This window comes from Condylura cristata, unplaced genomic scaffold (genome assembly GCF_000260355.1).
Source record: "Condylura cristata isolate star-nosed mole 26May11 unplaced genomic scaffold, ConCri1.0 scaffold00029, whole genome shotgun sequence".
NCBI classification, from domain to species: domain Eukaryota; kingdom Metazoa; phylum Chordata; class Mammalia; order Eulipotyphla; family Talpidae; genus Condylura; species Condylura cristata.
Genome location: NW_004567130.1, coordinates 18492617 through 18516260, shown reverse-complemented (window position 1 = coordinate 18516260; position 23644 = coordinate 18492617). Strand labels below are relative to the sequence as shown.

At 49.2% G+C, this 23644-nt stretch overlaps 2 protein-coding genes across 4 annotated transcripts in view; one reads left to right on the top strand and one right to left on the bottom strand.

The window, feature by feature from the left end:
- The window catches only part of B3GALNT2 (beta-1,3-N-acetylgalactosaminyltransferase 2), a 37096-nt gene extending 28840 nt beyond the window's left edge, over positions 1–8256 (top strand). Inside the window, exons 7-12 of the mRNA XM_004690730.2 lie at positions 2103–2181; positions 3273–3456; positions 5483–5608; positions 6126–6285; positions 6838–6894; positions 7247–8256. Coding sequence (XP_004690787.1) covers positions 2103–2181; positions 3273–3456; positions 5483–5608; positions 6126–6285; positions 6838–6894; positions 7247–7387 — 747 coding nt within the window. The 3' untranslated portion in view covers positions 7388–8256. The remainder of the gene's footprint in view (positions 1–2102; positions 2182–3272; positions 3457–5482; positions 5609–6125; positions 6286–6837; positions 6895–7246) is intronic.
- Positions 8257–8349: 93 nt separating this feature from the next.
- TBCE (tubulin folding cofactor E) overlaps positions 8350–23644 on the bottom strand; it is a 33288-nt gene continuing 17993 nt past the window's right edge. For 2 of the 3 annotated variants that reach the window (XM_004691025.2, XM_012730963.1), the window contains exons 5-17: positions 21616–21704; positions 18128–18227; positions 17574–17676; positions 16540–16616; positions 15302–15397; positions 14745–14809; positions 14589–14653; positions 14107–14259; positions 13258–13411; positions 11988–12056; positions 11462–11521; positions 8922–9013; positions 8350–8606 (exon numbers count right to left, since the gene is read on the bottom strand). In XM_004691025.2, the coding sequence (XP_004691082.1) occupies positions 8514–8606; positions 8922–9013; positions 11462–11521; positions 11988–12056; positions 13258–13411; positions 14107–14259; positions 14589–14653; positions 14745–14809; positions 15302–15397; positions 16540–16616; positions 17574–17676; positions 18128–18227; positions 21616–21704 (1216 nt within the window). In that variant the 3' untranslated portion in view covers positions 8350–8513. Of the gene's footprint in view, positions 8607–8921; positions 9014–10280; positions 10674–11461; positions 11522–11987; positions 12057–13257; positions 13412–14106; positions 14260–14588; positions 14654–14744; positions 14810–15301; positions 15398–16539; positions 16617–17573; positions 17677–18127; positions 18228–21615; positions 21705–23644 lie in introns of those variants that run through there. The other variant, XM_012730964.1, reaches the window with a different exon arrangement.

Below are 23644 nucleotides of genomic sequence, written 5' to 3'. Positions count from 1 at the left end.
TGATCTGGTAACATCAGTGTCAGCTAAGACTGCCTTCAGATCAGCCTTTTTCTTTCCCTTAAGATTTATTTATTGTACACACAAGAGCTGGGGCACAGACTAGAGGTGCAGGATGGAGTGCAGGACAGGCGGATCCATCAAGATACACTGCTGAGGGGGCGGCGGAGACACAGGAGGGGTCTGCTGCTCACTGTGGTCACTCCCTGCCTGGGGATCGAACTCATGCTGCAGTGGCTGGCACAGCTTCCCAATGCTGAGACTGACCCCTCTGCCACCAGGGAGGGCCCAAGATCAGTTCATTTTAAAAAAATGGTGTTTTCAGTAGAATTTAGGGTGTTCTTTAAGAACACTTGCTCAATAATAATCAGACTATTCACTATCTAATTGATAATGTCAGTTAAAATATGATAGAAGTAAAGCCTCCCTGGTGGTGCAGCGGGTTAAAGCGCATCGCTATGGGGTTGGCCACAGCTACTGCAGCATGAGTTCGATCCCCAGCCAGGGACTGACCCATCCCAGGGCGCAGCAGACCCCTCCTGTCTCTGCTGCTCCCTTAGCAGTTATTTCATCCATCTGCCTGTGCTGCGCTCCCCACTCTGTCTCTGGGGAGTCCTCATTCCCACACCTCTGACCTGTACCCCAGTTATTGTGTGCATAAGTAAATAAATAAAAAAACACACACACACACAATCAAAGTACTAGTAAGATTTATCACTCACCTACGAAGGCTCTGCCTCTCATAATTTTCATTTATTCAGACTTGCTTCAAATTCACAAGAGCATGACAGGTAAATTTCTCAAAGTAAATGCAGGATGATAGAGAGGACATAGGCAAATTAAAGAGATGAATTTTAACTAAGTGGTGCGAGTCTTTCATTCTTAATGCTCTCATGATCAGGAAAGCACTCAGCATTTAGATGTTCAAGCTCATTCTGTTTTCATTAGCTATTGACTTTATCCACATGAATTTCTGACTTTGAAAGGAGCACCCTGTGGTATAGTGTCACGCACTCAGGGGACATTTATTTTGTATCTGCTGTAAGCCAGGCACCGGGAGTGTCAGACCTGATACCAGCTCACCGTGGAGCGTACAGGCCAGCAAGAACAGACAGACCCACAGATTCATGTACCAGTACGAATCTGGTCTAGACATCATGCTTAAGAAGTTGTTCTTTATTGTGGAATGTCCATTATTTTTATAGGATTTAATTACAGTTTATTCTTATTTTCAAAGCAGGTGCCTTTGATAATTGCCTCCTTTTCTGTTTATGAAACTTGAAATATCCAAAATGTTCTGGAATTCAGAACTTTATTTATAAGTCAAGAACGAGGTTCAAATGTAAAGACTCAAATTACTTGTTTTGGGGGTAAATATGTTTGGTTGAGCGCTAAAGATTGCTTAAACTCTCTAGTAGCCTAAGAATAAAAAGTGAAGTGACTAACTTATTCTAAGAAATTCCGCGCACAAGATAAGGTTTTCATCATCTGCACACAGTGGAACATTTGAAATCTTGCTCATGCCAGCAAGTGGTGATAATAAAAAAACTAGTCTGAGCAGCCAGTGGCCAGCCCAGAGCTGCAGCCCTGGCTCTGAGGAAGAGGGCTGCCTCTGATAATAAACCCTCAGTCCTGGCGGTAGAAGGGATGCCGTTGGCTGCTGGCACGGCATCCTCTACCGTCAGCAGCGTAAGTAGTCAGTGGGGCTCCTCCGAACTGTCCAGAAGACACCTCCCCGCACGGCTGCCCAGTTCTGCCCAGTTCTGCCTAGAATCGGTGCAGGTCCTGGGAATATTCCATCTCTGCGAAAGCAAAACCAGTTTTTAAGTGATGGGGTTGGAATGTAAACTAAAATTGGTTCTGTACTGAGGTGGCCGCATGTTGGACACTCCGTGACTGTGAGCCGCACTTGGGGGTGTGCCCGTGGCTGCCTGCGTGGTAAAGTGCCTAGAGTCTGTCCAGGCCCTTGCAGCCCCGCCTGCTGCACCGTGCGCTGGGTGAACATGCCTGCTGCAGGTTCAGTGTGAATCTTGCTGAATTGGTTTTACTAGAGGACATGCATTCACAGGAATGAGACTGAGCTTGTGCACTCTCGCTTCTTTCAGGCTGGAGAGGGCGCGCTGCCTCGGGAACTCCTGGAAGGTGTGGAGGGCATTGCAGGCGGCTTTATTTATACTATTCAGGGTGAGTCGGTCGGTTGAAAGCTGAAAAGCCCACTGCGCTCGTGCACCTAACTTCGACATACACGCTGATCTTCTTTGTGCCATTTAAAAGTATTTATATTGCAGAGTAGTTTTATTGCTATATAATTCACATGCCGTAACTTACCCACTCAGAGTGTTTAATTCAGTGCTTTTCCATATATTTCAAAGGTCTGTAACCACCTCCACTAACTCCAGACCACTTCCACTGCTCCAGAAGGGGAACCCTGCACCCGTTACTCCTCACTCTCCCTTCTCTGCAAATAACTGCCCACCTACTTGTTTTCCAAACTGTCCTGGACTCTGGACCCACCCTGTTGGCCTGTGTGTCTGTCCTTTATACCAGGACTGTACTTTTCGTGATCACATAGGAAGGAAGTGCAAGTCCTTCAAAACTTCGTTCTTTTTCAAGGTTATTGTTGCCGCTTCCCTTGTATTTCCATATAAATTTTAGAACTAGCATGTCAATTTCTACAAAAAAAACCATCTGGGATTTTTTTTTAAAGACTTCTTTTAACTTACTGTGTGTTTATAGTTACATTGTATGTATTATACATACAAGAGGAGCCAGTGTGGGCCAGAGGTGCGGGGGTAAGAGGATTCACCAGAGAGGGGAGTGGGACAGGTGACCCACTGAAGCACACTGCTGTGTCATTGCTTTTTCTTACTTAGTACTGTTAACATACAAAAGCAGGTGGACTTCCCGCGACTTCCAGCTGCTCCTGTTTTGTGTGTGTACTAGTGGCCGCTCTCCCATCAGCGGCACATAGGTTGGCTCCTCCACGGTCACCTTAAGTGCTTCAGTGAGCATCCGTGTGACTACGAAAATAGTATGAGGTGGCACTGTTTGGGAGCCGGCCGCTCTGGGCACCCACTGTCCTGCACTGCCCTGCAGCATGAGGGTGACCATTCTTTGCCCCCCAGCAGCGTATGGCAGTTGCCATACCCTGTCCTCACTGCTCCAGGAGATTGTATCTCCCTAGGCTGCCTTGGGAGAGGAGCTTAGTGCCCCGTGGGTGGAGGTGCCGGTCTTGCTCCTGCGCAGCACTCTCTGCAGCTCGCATTTCCTTTCAGAAGGTGACGCTCTCCTACAGAACCTTCGCTCTCGCCCCCGAAGACTGAGTGAGCACATGAGCAGCCTCCAGGCGGAAGATGCCTCCCTGGGGGAGGAAGGCCGCATCCACGGTGACATCGTCTTTGTGGACGTCCTTGACACTTACCGGAACGTGCCTGCGAAACTGCTGAGCTTCTACAAATGGTAGGTTGTGAGGACAGTGGGTGGTGCAGCTGGTGGGTAGAGCCAAGCATCTTTTAACCTGCAAACGATTTACCAGCCTCCAACCCTGGGATGTGGCCTCTTGGGCCTGGCTCTGAGCATTGATCACCGAAAATGCCCTGCTCCCATCTTTAAAGTAGCAGGTCTGCAGTGTGACGGATAAGTGAGAACAGGCAAGATTTGACAGCCTTTACATCATTCCTACCGGTCAGGGCGTTTCTCGCCAACTCAGGTGAAAGTCGGCTATTTGGAAACAGCCCTTTGAGTTGGTTTCCCCCATCTTCCTGCATCCCTCAGTTGCCAGTCAGGTTCACCAGGTTTCCGATACATGCACATCCTTCTTCAATCTCCATTCTCTGTTCCACACATTGAAAAAATACTAGCCATTTCTGGAATTTTCATATTAAGGTCAGTAACCCTTAGAGCCTGCAGCTCTGCAGTCTTTCTGTCACTGTTACCTTTACAGAGTCAACACTGCACACAAAGTTGTCGGTGTGTGACTAGGATCCTGAGTTCCCACTGAGCACCCCCTTGATTGCAGAACCCCTACATTTAGCGCTGTATCTGTCCAGACTAAACGGTAAAGAGTTTTTGTATCTTTGGTTCTTAAAGCTTTGTCACGGAGGTGGTTTCTGAGTGGGTCCAGAAGTCCCTCCTCGCTGTTGGCCAGGGCAAGACAGGCAGTCAAGTTCTGTGTGATTGGTTACCTGGTCCCGAGGGGGTCAGTCTCATCAGTTACAGGACTCTGATTCACAGTGGGCAGGTTCGTGTCCATTTGGAGTGGTCCTGTGGGCAGACGAGTAAGTGCTGCAAAGTGGGTGTGTCTGAAACAGCAAGAGTAGGCTGGACACTGTACTGTGTGTCAAGACTGCTGATGGGGGCTCCTGGTGGAAGTGGGGCCAGGGCAAGCTGGAGAGTGCGGGGTGGGGAGGGGCACAGAAAATGGCAAGTCAGGACTGGAGTTCCAGCCTTTTCTACAGGAGCAGAGTCCAAGCTGTGGGAGGTCCGAGTAGCTTAGCTCTCAGTTTTGGCTTATCTGTACTCTGCCCACCTCTGACGCCCCAGCCTCCCTCACCGCCACCAGTCTGGGCCGTCACAGCCACTGGGCTCCTGCAGTGACCATCTAACAGGGCTGTTCTGGGGCCGCTACCCAGTCTTCCCCCACCACCACCACCATCAAAACCTCACGTCCACGCTCCTGTCCTCAGTGAACTGTCAGTGGCCCCAGTGGTATTTCTAGTTAGCAGGTACACAGCACACAGGCCTGATCCCACTGACTAAAAACCCAGCCTGCAGTGTCAAGTTAAGGCTTCTTGGTGTCCGCCCACTGTTAACCCTTCTTTGACTTGAAGCTTCCTCCAGAATTTTTTCATTCAGGTTTCTGCCAGCTGGTTCTCTGGCAACCCTCTCCTTTGGTTCTTTTTCTTTTTTCTCTTAAAGACATGTAAGAATTGGCATTGTAAGTCGAAGGAATCAATTTTGTCTGCTTTTTATATTTAGATAAATGAAATCATCCCTCTCTACCACTGACAGGCCATTTATAATACTTCATTTACCAGAAATTTAATGTTACGAGTCAGGTTTTCTTTTTTGAACTGTGCAGTATGTGGGCGTGACCAAATGGCAGTCTGAGCGCCCCTGTGCAGCTAGTGAGAGTGGGAGGGGTGGCCGTCGACTAGAAGAGCTCCTGGCCGTGTGCAAGTGCCTGTTGGGCCCCTCCTGAGTGATGGCTGTCGGCGCAGCCCAGCCCCACTCTAACCTGGTTTTGTATTTTTACTGTTCCTTTCCTGCCACACCTCTTAAATCCGCTCAGCCTCTCACCCCACTCACTCTCTTACTGTAAGGCCTGCAGTTGTGTACACTGATGCTGTGAGCGAGAATGTGCTGTGTTGGACAAGCGAGCTGCTGAGGTGCACGGGGATCTGGGCCACTTCCTGGCTGCGGCTCCCCGGTGTCGTCACCCTCCGGGGCAGCTTCCTAGCACCACTCTCACACCCTTTGTTTACAGGACTGTGGAAACGACCAACTTTGACTTGTTGCTGAAGACAGATGATGACTGCTACATTGACTTAGAAGCCGTTTTTAATAGAATTCTCCTGAAGAACCTGGGAGGTCCTAACTTTTGGTGGGGAAAGTAAGTGAACAAATGAGACTTGGCACTGTGTACCCGACCCAATGTGACAGACTGGATGAACCACATGCAAGCGTGGTCTAGGCTCCAGAGCTACTGTTTTTATCAGTCTATAGCGAGAGGGAAAACTTCTAAGTGAAAAGCCTCCGTCTAATGTAACAAAGGGGAAGGATGTGGCCTTTATTCATGTGCTCTCCATGGAAAGATACCGAACTGAGAAGCTGTTATACAAATCACGTTAGAATAAATTTGGCATTCTGAAGCCATTTTCTGTTTCTCCAGGAATATGATATGGATTACTATTTTTTTAAAGTTGATTAGTGCTTTTTACTCAGAAACTCCACACTGCAGCCCACTCTTTCATATAAAATACCCGCTAGCTAAGTAGTTTCTTTCCCGAGACTAAAACCACAGTCCTGTTCTCACTTCTCAGTTATTCCTTTGTGGTTGGGACAGAAGAGTCGAGCTTAATCATGACTGGATCCGTGTCCCACTAATGAGCGTGTCACTCTGATCTCAGTTTCAGGCTGAATTGGGCCGTGGACAGGACGGGGAAGTGGCAGGAGCTGGAGTACCCCAGTCCTGCGTACCCCGCCTTCGCATGTGGGTCCGGGTACGTGATCTCCAGGGACATCGTCCACTGGCTGGCCAGCAACTCGGGGAGATTAAAAACCTACCAGGTGAGTAGAGGCTTCTGACCCACGAGTACTTCATTTTATCTTGTGCAGACCACATTCAGCCCTGAAGCCTGGCCAGCATGCCGTGGGGAGACGCACACTGCTGTTTTTCCCTGGGAGTTGCTCTGCAGATGTTAGAGAAATGTCCCTACCCCTCAAGTTGGGCTCTGAGTTCTGTTCCTAGGTTTCATTGTTTTGAGCCTACTCAGTGTGACTCCAGCCTCTGGTTGGAGGGCTGTGAAGATGTCACAGTAAGTACTGCTTTTCCCTAAATTTCTGACGCCATCAACGAGCAACTCTGAGAACTAGGCCTGTGCATCCTGCGTGCCCTCCGCGTGGCAGGCGAGGGCCCATGGGAAGGCGGGCCAGCAGTTGCCTGCTGTGGTCTGTTCCTCCCACGGCAGGCTGTATGCTAACCAGGGAGGCAGCGGTGCTTCTCCCGTAGTATCAATGTATGGTGCATTGTACAGAACAGGAACAGAGCAAAGGTCGTGACATTTTAAGGGATGTTTTAAAGTGGAGTTGCATTTCAGACTTCTGCATTCAAACTTGCAGGGTGAAGATGTGAGCATGGGCATTTGGATGGCAGCCATCGGGCCTAGAAGACACCAGGTACACCAGCCCAGGGGGTCTGCTGCACCCCATTTTGTTTATTCCTCCTCAGGGGTCATCACCCTGTACTTTACTCTTAGTTTAGTTTCTTATCTCTAAAGGGAAAACAATTCCCACCTGCAGTTTGTGAGTCAGGCACTGATTACTGTAGAGCGCTCCTTCTAGCCCCTTCTCTCAGCACACCCGCTGCCCTCAGGGTGTGCTATCATCTCGGGACCGGTCCCCAAGGGGCGATCTCTCCCCGGATGTGTCTATGAACGACATCAGCATCACTTGAACACAAAAGCTGCCATGTGCACGCTCTCTGGGTCTCCTGGGGTTCCACAGCACATCACCCTCTCCTCTTCACCAGGATGGCCTGTGGCTGTGCGAGAAGACGTGTGAGGCAGGCATGCTGTCGTCCCCACAGTACTCCCCACAGGAGCTAGTGGCACTCTGGAAGCTGAAGGAGCGCTGTGGTGACCCGTGCCAGTGTGCAGCTGGGAGAGCATGACTTTGGCTCGCTGTGTCTGAGGATCAGGGTAGGTGGATGGTACCTGAATGCCAGTCTGAGGCGAGATGACGGCCTGTCAGGGGAGGCTGGTTGCACGTCCACCTGTAGCCAGTGTGAGAGGTTTCTTAACATCTGCACAAAGTTTCCTTTTAAAAATCAGTTAATCTACATATTGGTACATGATTTGAATGATACCAAGTTGTTTGTAAAAAGACAAAGTAGTTCTGTAACTAGTAATTTAGTAGCTCTCACTGTTGGTTGGGAGTTGGTCTAGTTCCAAGGGCTGGGACTTCAGCCAGGACTGCAGACTGTTCGGGGTACCACAGTAGGGTAATTACAGGCAGACAGAACTCACAGGACTGCCGTGTGACCACGTGTGCCAAAGCTTGGGGCGTCTGAAGGATGTGGCAGTTTGAAACTGATGTCAGTATTGGTTGTGGACACTAACTGAAGTTTATCAAGCAGACTGATTTTTGCCATTTTAACAGTAACCTTAAACGTGCTATGCTAAATTTAGGTAAAACCAAATACCTCTCAGGGCTTTGTGCCACAGGGAAAGGCAGGGAGGACTCTGCTTTCTCCCTTTCAGTGCCTGCTGTTTTCCTGATGTGTAAAGGAATCTCAGAGCTGATGATCTTCTGTGAAAGAATTATGTGCTCAATTTAGGTGTAAGTAGAGAAAAGCATGTATTTTTTCAAGTATATCAAAAACAATGCAACTGAGAAGAACACTCAGCACCCCGACCTGTAGATGTGCCTCCCTCAGGTTAAGGGACAGCTCCCCAAATACCAACCCCGTCATCTTTGTGATCTTTTAAACCAGTAGTGAATTCCATTAAAATTAGTCCTTGGAGAGAAAGTAACTGTTCTGATTTTATTAAACTAGGTCCTATTTAATATTCAAATCTTCACATAATGAAATAGTCATGAACTGTAAAAATACAAAGATCAGGAAATCATTAGTAGGTTTAAATCATTTATTATTGCTGTTATATACATGACTAAAATGGCCCCTTCCCAATGAAAGCTACAATCTTTGCTATATATAGGGCAAGTTATAAAACCCTATTTTTCTGGTTAACCCAAATCATGATAAAGTCTAATTTCTGAACCTTATTAGTTGGCTGTTACCATCGCACTAGCAGACAATCTCCATTTTCCACTGAATAAAACTGTAGCGACTGTAGGTCATTTTCCAGTTCAATCTCTCTGCCTGGCATCTAAAATTAGAACAGAGAGCATGGAGGTAATGACCCCAGAGATGACAAAGCTTGTTACAGGTCCCCCACACCCCAAAGTAGAATGTTATATTTGGGGTTAGGGAACATTTACCATTAATTTACATGAGAAAAATTCTTAGCACTCCCTGCCCCCCAAAATAACCTACCGAACGCATCTACTTATGCACATGCCCTCCCCACAAACACACCTAACATGTGCGTGGTCCCCACTTACAAGCTCTTGGGTAGAGCCAGGCTGACAACATGCCTTTCTTTGGGAGTTAAGCTTGACTTGAGGTTCTCTGGAAGACTTACTTTGAGGCTCTCATAGGACAGCAGGAGTTCTGACACAGGAACTTTGAGCAGGCGTGACAGCAATCCTTTCACCTTCTGAATTGTCATGAACTCTGTCAAAGGGAATAAAAACAGCTCAAGTGGCCATCACCTGTAAAACTCATGTGGCGAGACCACACTTGTGAAGACAGCTGCGACTGCTCGGTGGACCACGTAAGTGACTAGGCGCGGCTGACCTACCACGTGGCTGCAGGCTCACGCTTTCACACCACTCGTCTAAGTCCCTGGAAAGCTGGGGAAAGAACTGTCTGACCTAAGTGCCCTTGATTCCACATATCATCTTGGTGGGATTTAGTATCTCCCCCTTAATCTGAATGAGCCAGAGATCACTTACGCGTTTCCAAAGATGGGTTATGGTAAATATTGGATATTTTGATTATAAGTTTCTTGAAGCTTTAGCTGGACGTACAGCAATAGTAAGGCGTTCCTACAAATATCACATGTATCCAAACAGATATTTTTCTATCAAAATTAATTTTTGTAAAAGCACCTGTTTTTATGCAACTTGTGATAATAAATGTTATCTCTATTTTAGAATAAAAATGTTTTCCTTATTTGTGAGTTGAATATACTTAATGGATATAAAAATCAGTTATTTTAACATTCCGGAAATGTAGAGATGGGTCAGTTATCTTTGTCTCCCTGTGACTCACATTAACGGATGCCCATACTTCCATGCTCTTTCTGTCTGCAGATAGGTGAAGAGGTTATTAAGGTCCTCAGCCTACACCTGACAGTGGACGCCTGTTCATGCTGCTCTCCCTGTGCCTGGACCGTCCAGCCCCATGGGCTGAAATGAGCTGAAATGTGGTTAGTGTGAAGAGCTGTTTATTATTTTGGTTTCACAGGTTTAAATTTCCACTTGGCAGTTAGTGGCAGGTACACTGGACAGCAGCCCAAGACCAACGTCCTCAGATGAGACAGAGTCTGTGGTGCGGCCATTACTGTACGGCCACTTGCTTCCTGGTAACATTTACGGTATTTTTACCACCATATGTGCTATACATGGAGTGCCTCGCAGAGTGCAGGAATCACCTTGCAACTCCACAAAGCAGATGCACTGTTCATGACTGTGCTGAACAGCATTTTTTTTTTTTTTTTTTAAAGATTTATTTATTTATTCGTACAGAACTGGGGTAGAGGCCAGAGATGCGGAGGGTGAGAGGATTCACCAGAGACAGAATGGGGTGCAGAACAGGCAGATCGACGAAGTACACTGCTGAGGGGAGCAGCAGGCGGGTCAGGAGAGGTCTGCCGCGCCATGTGGTCACCTCCAGGGCAGGCGGGAATCGAACTCATGCGGAAGCGGCTTTAGATTCTCAGTGCTGTGCTTTAACCCGCTGCGCCACCAGGGAGGGCCAGAACAGCATCTTTTTAAAGGACTTTTTGTTACTAGCTAAATACTTACAGCCTGTGGTGTGGAATAGTCTATTTATTGCAAGTTTAGAGAAGCTAAATAGTTCAAAGCAATAATTGTTACCTATGTTTTCTATGGATTCCAATCTGTTTGTTTCACCTGAAGATTAATGAAAATCAGTGTGAGCAGGTGTTCGATGGGTATGTCTCAGAATGCGGACCAAGCCCACACCATCAGCTAAGACCGCGCGCGCCCCAGCCACAGTCCCTTCCAGTGGAAACCGCGGGATGGAAGCTTAGAGGTTTAATGAGCAAATACTCCCTAGAGGTAAACACTCCAAAGTTGATGTCATGTATCTAGAAAGGAAAAGGAAAAGGCAGACTTCTGAAGCTAGCCAGTCCAAGGCAAGTTAGGCATCCGCCCCAGGTGCCCCTGCTGACAGCATTCACATCTGAAGGGAAGGAACCTCTGATCTCGGTCCATTGTCATGTGACACTAGCAGAAGCGCGTATAGTGAGGTGGCTGGCAAGTAGTAGTGGTAAGCTGGCCCAGAATCCTGGGGTCAGTTGGAAGATTCTGTAAGTGTAACCAAAGCCTTTCTTTTCTATGAGACAAGCTGATCTGGTAAACATGAACTTACCAATCAATGTGAACTCACTGACTAACACCGAGGGTGGTATTTCTTCAACTCTTCACTTGTCTAAATTTAGCCTGCTATACTTTAGAACTTAGTGTGAATCAGGTTCAAGATTCACTGCATCCTCAATGGTTCCTTATAAGAGAAAGGTTAAGGTGAATCATATCCAAAAGGGTGATCAGACAGCCCAAAAGCCCAGGGTAACAACTTCTCTGGAGAGAAGACCCCAGAGCTGTAACTTGATAACTGAAGCGCGGGGGTGAGGAGGAGAATCCCGAAGGCCACAGCACGCAGCTTGGATCAAAGATAAGACACACAGGCCTTTTGACAGCATTTGCTAGTAGATGGTTACTGGAGACCTGCACTTCTGAGGGGCAGGTGATTGTATCTTAGAGCTAGGACTACGAGAAAGCCTAAGCTAGGAAGGAGCTAAGCTAACTCCAGCTGGCTCGAACCTAGGCCACCAAGTCAAACAGGTAAAGAGGGAGAGGCACTCATTCTTCTTACCTGGCAGTTTCTTCTCTGTGATTTTTTGATCAAGTCGATTAGGGTACTTTATGTTCAGTGCTTGAAGACAAAAATGAAAAAGACTCAATGAGACTTAGTCAATACAGATTTAAGTTACACATGCAAGTTGATTGCAGCTGCTCAGTGTGACTGGCTTTGACCCTAAGGGGAACAGTCTCTTCTGATACTTTAAATTCTTCCCAGTAGTGAGTCACTGGGTTAACAACAAAAGCGGTCTGACCAATGCTCTACCACTTTTTCTGTTCCCTTGGTATCTCTCTCCTGACAACTTAGCTAGGTTTTCTCTAATGTAATGAAAGCCAAGTTTTCAAACCATAATTTAGTTACCTAAAATACATCCCACATTTAGAACACTATTAGATCAGCTTAAAACCCAGGAATCAGTAGACTGTTCACTGTAAGAATTCAGGCAAGTTTGAGATGTCACCCTGCTTTCTGTGGAACTGAAGCCCTCACTTAGGGCTTAGCAGACCCTCCTAATACAAGCTGGATTTGCAGTTCTTACTTAGCAGCTGGTTTCTGAGCAGCAACGGCTGCTGTGGTCTGAGCTCTCCATCTTCAGGTGCGCCATACTCTGGTTAGAGGAAATACGAAGGGAAAGATAAATCAAAGGCAAGAAAGAGGACGTGTGAGTGTCACCTTATACTTTCAAAGTAACCCTGGCCGTGCCAACCTGAATTCTGTCTCCTCACCTACAGTGGGAGAGTGACGGGCCCCCAAGGAGGCTGTCTCAGGCGTGTGCCGTCACCAGCAGACTGAGGTTGTGTGTCAGATGCTTGGAGCCCTCACCCAAGGGTGCCCCCGGGTCACGGCTCCTCTCTGGGTCCTCAGAGAAGCCAACACTATGTGGGATGCGTGTCCAGGCAGCAGCCAGAGGACCAACCTTCCACCACCAAAAACCAGGTCCCGCCAGAAAAGCATCCAAGTGGAAGACTGAAGAAAACCATGTTCTTCCCACTGATTTCTGTTAGGCCAACCAGTGACAACATTCCTACCAACGCCCTGGCCCCCATGATCCATATTCTAGCATTATCACAAGGAAAGCCTGCGCCTGACTGCAGGGCCACTTAGGAATCTCCCCTCCCCTGAGTGGTTCAGAATTCAGCCTAAGTGGCTAGGAAACTGGGCAGCTGATAGGAGTAATTTGAAAGCAATCCCCTCAGCTTTTCTTCCTCAGAGATAATGTTCCAGCTCCAGCCTGGAGAATTTATGTAGTGAGTTTCTTCCATTTGGAAATACATGAAAGTGAAATTCGGAGTGATAATGAAGTTAAAACAAAATGAAAGTACATCAGGGACAAGAGGCGCCCGCCTGGGGTGCACAGGGAAGCAGCTGCAGCGAGTGGCTGGGAAGACTGCGTTCCCCTGAGCTGCCGTGGGTGTCTGGCTTTCTTGGGGGCTTTAAAAAAATACCAGTGTGAGTTGTACCTGAAAACACTATTTCTAAAACTCCGTACATGGTCAGCAGGGCTGAGATCAACTGAACCTTTCCAAAAGCAGGAAGTCTCCTACCTCCTGACATCAAAGGTCTGGAGAATCATGTAGGGCAGAGAAAAGTTGCCTTTGAAGAGCCACTGTCCCCTCCAAACACAGCTCCCTGCACAGACCTCGCCTTCCTACTGCTGGGAGACCTGCTGTCTCACTCCAGAAGCCCCACAGGGTACCTGAAGCCCTGTGTGTGCACTGATGCCCCAGGTGGAGGGAGAAAGAGAAAGCACCGACCCAGGAACTCTCCAGAGCCCCGAGGGAAGCCAGACAGCGTGTGCAAGGACATACTGAGACAGAGCAGCTGGTATCTAGGGTGCGCTGCGAGAAATTCTTTGTTTGGTCTGTTTTCATTTGGATTCTGGTGCCCACCAGCCTTTTTCCATTCATTTCCAAACAATTTTCGGTAATCAAGCTCAGCTCCACGCCTTTCCTCTGGCAGAATCTGTATTGATTAGAAATAAAAACAAATTATGAAGGCATCTTTAAAAATACTTATTTATGCACAAGAGCTGGGCCGTAAGCCAGAGGTATGGGGGTGAGAGGACTCCCCAGAGAGTGGGGAGCAGGACAGGTGGATCCACTGAGGGGGCCAGCCGGGAGATGAGAGGGGTCTGCTGGGCCCCGTGGTCACTCCCTGGCTGGGGATGGGACAGCTTCACAGTGCTGAGTCTCAACCCCCCCACGCCACCAGGGAGGCCCTATTAAGACATTTTTATAACCAGTATCTGTTTTGTGCTCTCTATACTTACTGTGCACCACAGTGAGTAATCAAATTGCAAGGGACAAGATACTGGTTGCAGAGTGAGGCCAGTCAAAGGCCTGCCCTGGGGGAGCTGATTGGCTCTCGGGGAGCAACACTCGCAAGCTCATGCAGCCCTGTCTCAGACACCAGTGCTGGGAAGGGTGGGACGGATACACTCTGTGACTGTCCTTTCCTGCCTGTATTCTCTCAAGAAAGAGGCAGAGTACCCTGGCTCCTTCACCCTGCCGTAGCGACGTGCTATTTCCCGGCATTGCCCCAATGGCCAAGGGCATTAGGATGAAGCAGTAGCTGATGCCTTTACCATATTCAAATAAAATCTCACTATTTTCAAGATTTGCTTTCCAGTCTGAGGACAGTCTGGCACCAGCGCTCACCTCACACTTGTTCAGTGTCTTCAGTTGGCCAACTCTGGCAATAATGAGCTGGCGTGTGGTCTGCTCTGCCGTGCTCCCTTCTGTCAGGGGGTTTCTCATGCAGGACAAGGTGTGAAGACGCTGCAACTTATCCAGTTCATTGATAAATGACCACTGAAACCCAACACATGAAAGTATGTCTGAGGCCAATTTTCTAGCGTATTCAGCGAGCAGCTGGGGAGCAAAGGTCCCTGGTGCACATCTGAGGCGGGTTCATCATGAACAAGCAATTGTCAGGAGTGACTTCGCAGGAGGCAGGACAAGACCGTCTGCTTGAGTGGCTGTTAAGCTAACTTTTTTAATACTCTGAGTTTTATATTAGGAGTTTTACTCTGAAGAAGCATTTCTCTGTCAATATAAAACACTTTCTCACAGACAGACCCTATAAACTCCATGGGCGCAGATCCAACCTGCAGCGAAAGAGGCGCATGATCAGCTCTTACCTGTGATATCTGATTGTCATTTACTACCAGGTACTGCAAAGAGGGAAACATGGATGTTTTGCACCCTAAAAAGAGGAGAATTAAGTTACAGTGTAGAAGTGAAAAAAACCGGCTAAGTCAAGAGTGGCCAGGGGGAAACTGAATGATCATATATACCGATTCCAGCATCCGGAAAATGGATAGAAGAAAGTCCAGTGTCGGAAAGGATCAGCTGTTCTAGTCTGCAATTTAAAATGCTGAATGTGAGTCCACAAAAAGACCAGGGCCGTGGCTACCAGCCAGACTAGAGCTGTCTGCACTATTGGCCACACCCTGGGTCATCCCATGAGACAGGCTCAGAAACCAGGAGTCCAACTTAGGTCATGTAAAACGAACTCTGCATTCCAACAGTTCCACAACCATCTGACGTGCCTACTGTGTCTAGTGCTAAGTGACATGGTACCCCAAAGTCTAATAAATAGGAACTTGTAAAGTAGCAACAGAGCCAACAATTAATCGAACTCCAGTTACCAGGCATAGATAGTGATCAACCACACTGCGCATGCTCATGAGTAAATTCTCTGAATAAACTCAGCTAAAACTGCCCCAAAGGAAGCACTCAATTAGGAAATTCCATCATCATTTCCACTGCGAAAGTACATATATATCACCAATGATTCATCCACTAAAACTTTACTAAGCATTATTGTTAGGTCCCTTTAGAAGCGAATTACCTGGGTAGGTAGGCTATTAGAAACAGTTGGTTTTCATCTATAAACTGATTAGCAGAAAGGTCTAATAACTTGAGTGTCTGTAGAACATCGGTCGGCCTGCATGGGAAAAAAAAAAACTCATTTCTTTCCAAAGGTACAAACTCAAAATGAGTTTAATCTGGTGTTAAACTGGAGCCTGAGGGGGAAGGAGTGACAGAGGTGCTGATGGTGATGTAGAATGTTCTGGATCCTGAACGGACCAAAGTTAACACTGCCTGTGATGCTGGACCATGCTTTGTTCACTGAGGGGGAACTGGTGCCCTCTGCCTATGAGCCTCTAATTCTCTCACAACAGAGTCAGATTTAATAGCCTGCAATGCCTCGTCCAAGCGAACTCACAGTACCGTATGGCCACTAACCGTCCTTTTGGAGGCTGCTGGCATGTCCACACTCACTCTTACCTTATATGGTAACTTAAGGCTAACAGTAAAGTAGATGACACAGCAACATTTAATTTACTGAAGAAAACAAGTTTTTACATTTTCACTTTGGAACATCAGCAAATGCTAATTAAAAATGCTAAAACTGGCCCTCCCTGGTGGCGCAGTGGGTTAAAGCACAGCACTGAGAATCTAAAGCTGCTTCCGCATGAGTTCGATTCCTGCCTGCCCCAGAGGTGACCACATGGCGTGTCAGACCTCTCCTGACCCGCCCGCTGCTCCCCTCAGCAGTGTACTTCGTCGATCTGCCTGTTCTGTTCCCCACTCTGTCTCTGGTGAATCCTCTCACCGCCCCTGAGCCTCTGGCCTGTACCCCAATTCTTTATGCACAAATAAATAAATAAATCTTTAAAACAAAATAAAAATGCTAAAACTACAGAACTTCCACTTAGAAACAAGTTAAATGTTTGTTAAAGTAATAAAACCCCTGTCCTCAAAAATATTTAAGGGTTTTTGCTATGCAGAATTTGTCCTCACTGAGAACCAGTTAGTCAAGTTTTAGTTCTAGCTGAGTATGTGAGGGCCAGGAACACTATTTTTCTAATTATCATTTGCAAATCTTTCTAAAATGTAACATTACATATAAATGAAGCTATTTGTTCAGAACAACTAAATGGTGACAAATGCACTCAGGAAAACCAGTCACCTCTCATTTTGAGGGGGGAGAGGAGAACCGAGAAACACCTGGAAAATACATTTTCCAGTGTTGTCTTACATTCTAAATTTTTACTTCCAATTTTTTGGGTTGAGCCTTGTTACCTTTCTGAGATGCAAATACTGTTAGCCGCAAGGTAGAGCTCCTCAAGCACGGGCCACCCCACGGCGCAGCGCAGCACCTAGGAAAGACCAGGGAGGGCTCAGTCCCGCAGTCCCCACCTTACTCCCCCCAGGCACCACCCCGAGTGCGGCCAGGAGGCCACCAGCACATGGCCGTTAACGCTTCAGAATTAAGGCACCTCGCAGACATTCCACGTTGAGGACAGAGCCAAGTGTGAATGGCAGGCAGCGCATTTCCAATGCTCTGAACCAAGGAAGGTTCTACGCCCATGAGGTATGGCCTGCACTGTGCTTGGAGTCAGCAAGTGGGACTGGCAGTGCTGGCTCAGCAGACTCTTACAATTTGATAGAATTTACCCAGAAGTAACTTGCAAGGAGGGTCCTGGGGAGAGCAGTTAACGTGGCCATGCCCAGCAGGGCATATAAGTAAGAGCGGCACCTGAGGACAGTGTGGCGCATGTCACAGACCAACCACTCTGTTGGGAAGGTCCTCACTCACACGTGGCCTGCAAGTGGGATGTCTGTGGGGAAGTGTCAGTACACTGACAGGAAAGAGCAGTGTAAGATGGAAGCTCCAGATGCTGCTGGACCAAGGACCCAACAGTCTGCTTTTGAACCCAGCTGTGCACAAAGGATGGTGGATTCTGGGAGCTGAGCTTCAAACAAGAAAAGGACAAGAAAGTCTTTCTGCTGCTTGACCTCTGCCCAGCAGACACTTGTGGGAAAGTCAGTAGCTAAAAACTCAACCAAAACTACGTCTCAGGCTTATCCCCAAAGCTCAGCACACATTTACCGCATGTGGGGTGCCCTTGGGAGAAAGCCCAGAACAATGAGATGGAGAGAGTGGATTCTGTGTAACTACAGTAATGTTGTAACTACTTTCTGTAATGCAGTTTGAAGGAGCCTAATAGTTGGGTAATAGGATGAACAAAACGAAGCCACAGTTGTGCTCCAATTCCTTATTAGAGACTTTAAAACTGCTTTTTACTGGGTAATAACCAAAGAAATATGATTACCTCAGCCCATGTTACTTCTGTTCGGTTAAGGACTAAAACCTTCAGTGTAGAAAACGTTCCAGTCAGAGGTGGTGAAGCAGAAGGAAAGTTCAACTTGTTTTCACTGTGTAGAAAAAGAAGATACGGTCAGCTCTCTGCCACACAGCAGGGACGGCTGGAAGTTGCCAAAGACCACGATTTAGGACTCTGGCTTGCTTCAAACTTGAAACCTTTTAATGCTGCCACTCCTGCCCCCCAGTAAAAACACCCACGCCCCTAGATGATCCCTCTGTCATGGCCAGGTTAACAAACTATGGAGGCCGTCAGCTCAACATGCCAGCCTGTCCCCATCCTACCTGCGCAATCCAAAGTGAATATATTCCCTACTAATCAATCACCTCATGTTACCATTTGAAAAACTTTAATAATCAATTATTAGCAGATAAGTTAAAGTTGACCTAAGTTAAGCTTAGAGAAAGTTGACTAAGCCTTCTTTCCCGCCCATTGATGCCGAGAGGGAGCCAAGAGACTGGGACTTTCACACTGAATGAGAGTCAGGCGACAGGGGTGCATACCTGAGATTGAGGGTTTCCAGGTGTTTGAGCTCATCAGCAATACGTGTGACTTCATCCCATGATGGCAACAGGTTTTTGGACAGATTTACCTCTCTAATATCTAAAAGCACCGGTTAAGAAACAGTAGTACAGAGATATCCATGAACGACGTAACAATAGCTGCCTCTAAGTTCTGAAGCCTGGAGCCCTCAACTCTCCTTATCCACTCTATGCTGCCTGAAATGTTCGTGAGTGCACCCCTTTCCTCTTAAAGCCACTCACTGTGTGTTCAGAAGCTAAAAGGTTTATTATGTATGCTACAGACTTGAGATGAACCTCTAAATCAGTGAGCGCCCCAGAAGGCTCAAGGGGTTAAGGACGACCTGGAATGAAAAAGGTCCCCTGCCAGATTGGGGTGTGTGTGTGTGTGTGCCGGTGCAGCCCCCTGCCCTGTACAGGAGCTCAGCTAAAGAAAAACCAGTGCGACAAAAGGCAAAAGGCACTAGTTAAATGAGGGGGACAAAAGACTGTAAAGATAGAGTAGGGCCTCCCTGGGGGTGCAGGGGTCAAAGTTTCAGGGCTATCAAGCTATCCCGCTGCTATCCCCAGCCAGGGAGTTACCCCAAGGTGCAGCAGGACCCTCCTAAGTACCCCCCACCCCTACCTCTAGCCTGCATGTAAATATAAACAAATAAATGGCAGGACAAAGCTTTTGGCAAAAGCCACAGGGGAGAGGTAGAAGGCCCTGGACCAGACTGAACCGGTTCTAGGAGAGTCTTGCACACCACAGAATCATCTGGAAACTACCAACTTCACTGTCCACATGCAACTACCAGGGGCCAGGAGCACAGCCAGGGACAATAGACTCCGTGAGGGCTGACGACTAAGCACTCACACCCTGAGGCATGGCAGGCCAGATAGGGGTTCAAGCAACAGAGCAGGGTGGGCAGAAAGGGGTGAGGAGACTCATCCACAGAGCTCATGGGAGACTGTCTCCTCTGGGAAGAAGAAAGCAGGGCAGGAAAGTGCACAAGTGGAGACTGCCCTCGGCGCACCACATAGACAGTGGAGCCAGCAAGGCCCTATCCACTCTGAGCCTTCAGGCCTGTGGCAGCTCCGGGTGCCTGGAGCAAAGGATGTGCAGGTACCAGAAATGAGGTCAAACCACATCATGCAGCCGCTGTCTGTACTGCCCTCTGCCTGAAATGGGAGCTATGGGGTGGCCTGGATCCAGGCAGTAATCGCGGGTCCTAAAAAGCTCCTTTGTTAGTGACAGACCGCAGGGCCGTCAGAAGGTGGCTGCACCTCAGGCTGGACCCAGGCTGAAGCTCTGAAGGGGTGAGAAGTGTCAGATTTGAAGACTCAGGTGGAAAATGGAGGGAAAAACAGGGTAAGGATGCCCGTGTGTGGGTGACTGAGCCACAGGACTGTAAGCATGGTGTTCAGTGTCTGAAGCATGTTAAATTCTGGCCATTAAATCATCCTGAGACAGTAAATGAAAAGCTCGAGAGACAAGGTAGAAGGGAGAGGCCTGGGCCCATCAGCACAGTGTGAGCCCCTTGGGAGGCTCCCCTGGGGGTAGGGACTGCCCCCCGGCCGGAGACGTGAGAAGTGGGGGGAGAAGAGACCCAGACCCATACAGCCCCGTCTGCCAGCTGCTGTACATCTCTCTCCCCAGGAAAACGAAGTAAGTGTTGTGCGAGTTATCTAGTGCGAGTTAGACCCACACCTGCTTCGACCCCAGTCCATCCTCTTACACCCTGCCACAAGTGAATTGTCTGGACGCACAGGGGAAGAGGTGGCCTGAGTGCAGATTGACAGGGCAACCGAGTGGGCAGGGCAGCTAGGGCGCCGAGGTCAGTTGGCGTGCAGCAGGAAATTAAGGAAAAGGGTGAGCCTGGAAGCGCAGCAGGCCACAGGCACCAGGAGCGTCCAGTGGTCGCTCCAGGGGACAGCAAAGATCTACTAATTGAGGTTCTCTGGGGCTGTCTCCGCATGCTGAGGGCTTGTACTCTCTGCCAACTCTGAAGTCCTAATGAAAGGAACACGAGCGGCCACTGGGAAACTATGGGTCCTGGGACAGCACGGCACCCCACGCTCACAAGCCTCAGGGCCGACACAAACGCGAGACGCGAGCAGGAGAAACCTGCTCCGGCTGCAGCAGGTGGGTGTCTGCCATGCCAAAAACAAGGGAAGGAGAGGCAAGCACAGGCCAGCAGAGAGCAACAGGATGGACATTCTCTGTAGGCCCCACACTGACCTGGCCTGGCCACGTCTGCACAGTCACCCCGAGGTGGCCATGTCTGCACAGTCACCCCGAGGGTCAGCAGGGAGACCACAGGAGTGTGGGCTTGGTATGGACACAGGGCCTAGCTCCTCTCCAGCCCCAGCCCCTGCACAGGGACGCTGAGCATCACTTGGTTTCCACGAGCCCTGCCCACGCACGCAAAGCTGTCCGTCTGCCCAAAAAGAAACTAGTGATTCTTCTGTCACTCGTATTTTTCACAACAGGCAAGAATTGAATATGGCTACCACTCTACAGAGCAACAGGCCATCTCCACTCCAAAATCAGTTCTAAAAACCCCAAGCAGTGTGGTCACTCTCGCACGCACAGGCCAAGATGCTCTGTCTCGGCCCAAGCTCGGCATCCGTGGGACACAGCGGTCTTCTGCGACAAGTGCTCAGCTGGCTCTGCCCATGTCCTGCACAGCCAATGGCATTGGTGAGGGCTCGGCCCCCACAGGATGACTGCGCTAGGCCACGCAGCAAGGCGTCAGCTGGGAGAATTCAGTGGGCACCCACAGTCCTTCTCCACCGTGTCTGCAACTACTGGCCGAGACTCGATTACTCCTGAACCCTCATTTCTTCCAGTGTGGGGGCACTTTTTGCTGGGAAAGAGCAGAATAAACAAACAGTGTGCTCACTCTCTAGCGCACTGCTGATCCGACCAGACCCCCCAAACCCCTGCACCTGCAAATCTCCTGGAGGCCGCATGCGTCTGGATATGCTGAGACGGGACTGGCCCTGGCAGGTAGACCCCCGTGTCCCCGCCAGCCCCTGACCACCCAGCCCCCCGTGAAGGACCCACTGTCAGCCACTGACTGACAGACCAACACTAGAGGTCAGACAGGCAGAGAACTGAGAACTGAGCTTTCAATGGGAGGGAATTTGCCACTGGGCATTCTTAACTCAGCCCTTTTCTATTTTCAGGTCGCTCAGAGGACACTAGTGAGCCGGGAAGGGCCCCCACGGTGGGCAGCCGTCTGGGGCAGCACAGGAGGCAGGTTGGTGTCAGGCTGGCAGTGCAAGGGCTCCCTCAGCCCACCAGGGTGGCCGGAGCTGCTGCTCCAGGTCCTTTCCCTGCCTCGCCTGAGAGCTTCAGGGCAAGAGGGTCAACGATTCATCAGGCAGCAGGTACCAAGGGTGAGACGGCGCTGCCGAGAGGACACTGGAGCGCAGATGCGGGGTGAGACCCAAGGGCGGCGCAGGGCAGTCGGTGAAAAGGATACTAGGGCAGGCGCTGGCGATCCCTCCTGGGTGCCCAGCACAGCACACCGCGCAGTTCCTCAGGGAAATCTCTCGGAGCTTGCTCAGCTGACTGCATGGAAACACAGTTCACACGGGTGTGACATGGACCCGCTGGCGCTGAGGCTCAGCAGTGTTTCAGACGTGCAGAGCAGCGCCCAATCCCAGGACAGCTGGTGTCCATAGCCGCCAGGAGAGGGAGGCCATGGCCACAGCAGGCCCACATGCATCTCTTTCATCTTCGGTATTGTCTACTTCAGCACATCACCTCCCGTGTGCCTGCATGTCCTTGGAAGTGGGGGATTGTGGATTCCGGCACTGGCCATCAAGGGCCTCTGGCCGCGTGTCCCCCGTTTTCCTCGCAGCACCTGGAGCGGCACTGAGGCAGAGCTGCGCGGGTCAGACGCCACAAGCTCAGGACCACAGCACATGTCTGCAGCTGCATGGGCCAGCTACTTCTCTCCTGGGACCCTACAAACAGCAAAGCTGAAGCCGGAGGACTGAGCACTCGGCTCCCACCATGAAGACTCTGAGGGTGCTGCCCGCCATGGGCTCCGCGTTTTGTGCCCCCCAGTTGTTAGTGGAGCCCGGTGGCATCATGCCCCTTCCACCCCTCTGCCCTGTGCCTTAGACTCCGCATCTTTGAGATGCCCGATGTGTGCCCACGACCACCTGTGGTGGGCAACCCGAGCGTCCCTCAGAATATAACTGGGTGGATAAACCTGGGCCACCAGATAATGCCCTATTATAAGCTTTAAAGGGGAAAATTCCGATGTATGCTGCAGCAAGGGCATGTCAGAAGACATCACGTTAAGTAAGTAGACCAGTCAGAGAGAGATGAATGCTGACGTCACGTGACCCCCCTACACGAGCTATCCAGAAGAGCGCAATGCCACTCAGAACAGGGGTGGCCAGGCCAAGGAGGCTGGGAGTGGTTGATACAGGTCCGTGGAGGGGGCAGAGAGAAGCGCTGTTCACAGTGTTTCAATTTGGGAGGTGGAAGGGCTTTGGAGGAAAATAGCGGTGACAGTGTTTAACACTACTGAACTGCACACTTAAAAACAATTAAAATGGGGCCCCCCTTGTGGCGCAGGAGTTAAATCTGCACCCACGGCACAGCAGACCCCTCTTATCTCCCTGTTGCCCCCTCCTCAATATTGGAATTCAATAGGTCTGCCTGATCTGCTCCCCACTCTGTCTCTGGTGAATCCCCTCAGCACCTGCACCTCTGGCCTGCACCCCAGTTCTTGTGTGCATAAATAAAATATAAAATCAAATTGTTAAAATGGTAAACTTGGTGATATGTAGATCTTAACAGAATTTTAAAAAGCTGCCATATTAACTTTGAGTTCACTCTGCGGGCAGCACCCTCAGAGTCTTCATGGTGGGAGCCATATTAACTGGCCACCTCTGGGAGAAAGGCAAGCAGAGGACATTGTAATCATCAAAAATTAGGTGGAAAGGTAACAGCAGAGTTCTAGGGCATGCCTGACAGCCTCAGCTCCTGGGTAACTTTTCAGTGCTATAGGAGGGGAGAACGACCACAGCCCAGGGCCATAGGCCCAGCAGCTGTTCATGTCCAGTGAGCTCAATGCACAGGGCACTGTGCGGCCCCCTGTGCCGAGGGTCAGACTGGACACTGTCACTTCTAGTTCCTGTTCCACGAAGAGTTTTGAGGATACTTGCAATCATCAAAACCCAGTTTTGCAGGGATTAAAAAAAAAATCAAAGAGAGGTGTGGCTTGTGCTATCTGACAGATGCCGCTAATGCCCGCTGGGATTACAATACCCTGCTGTTCCCCAGTGAGTGGACCAGAGGAACCTTGTTACAGAGTTTACAAGGATTTCAAATCAGAGATAGGCCAGCACCAAGAGAAAGCACATAAGGCTCTTTTACAATCATGCTGTAAGTCCTATAGCACAAACTTGAAGCTAATTAGCTGAACATTACTAGGGAAATCCGCAGTGGCTTAGATTCGAGGCTTGCATTCCCAACAGACAACTCGCTGCAGG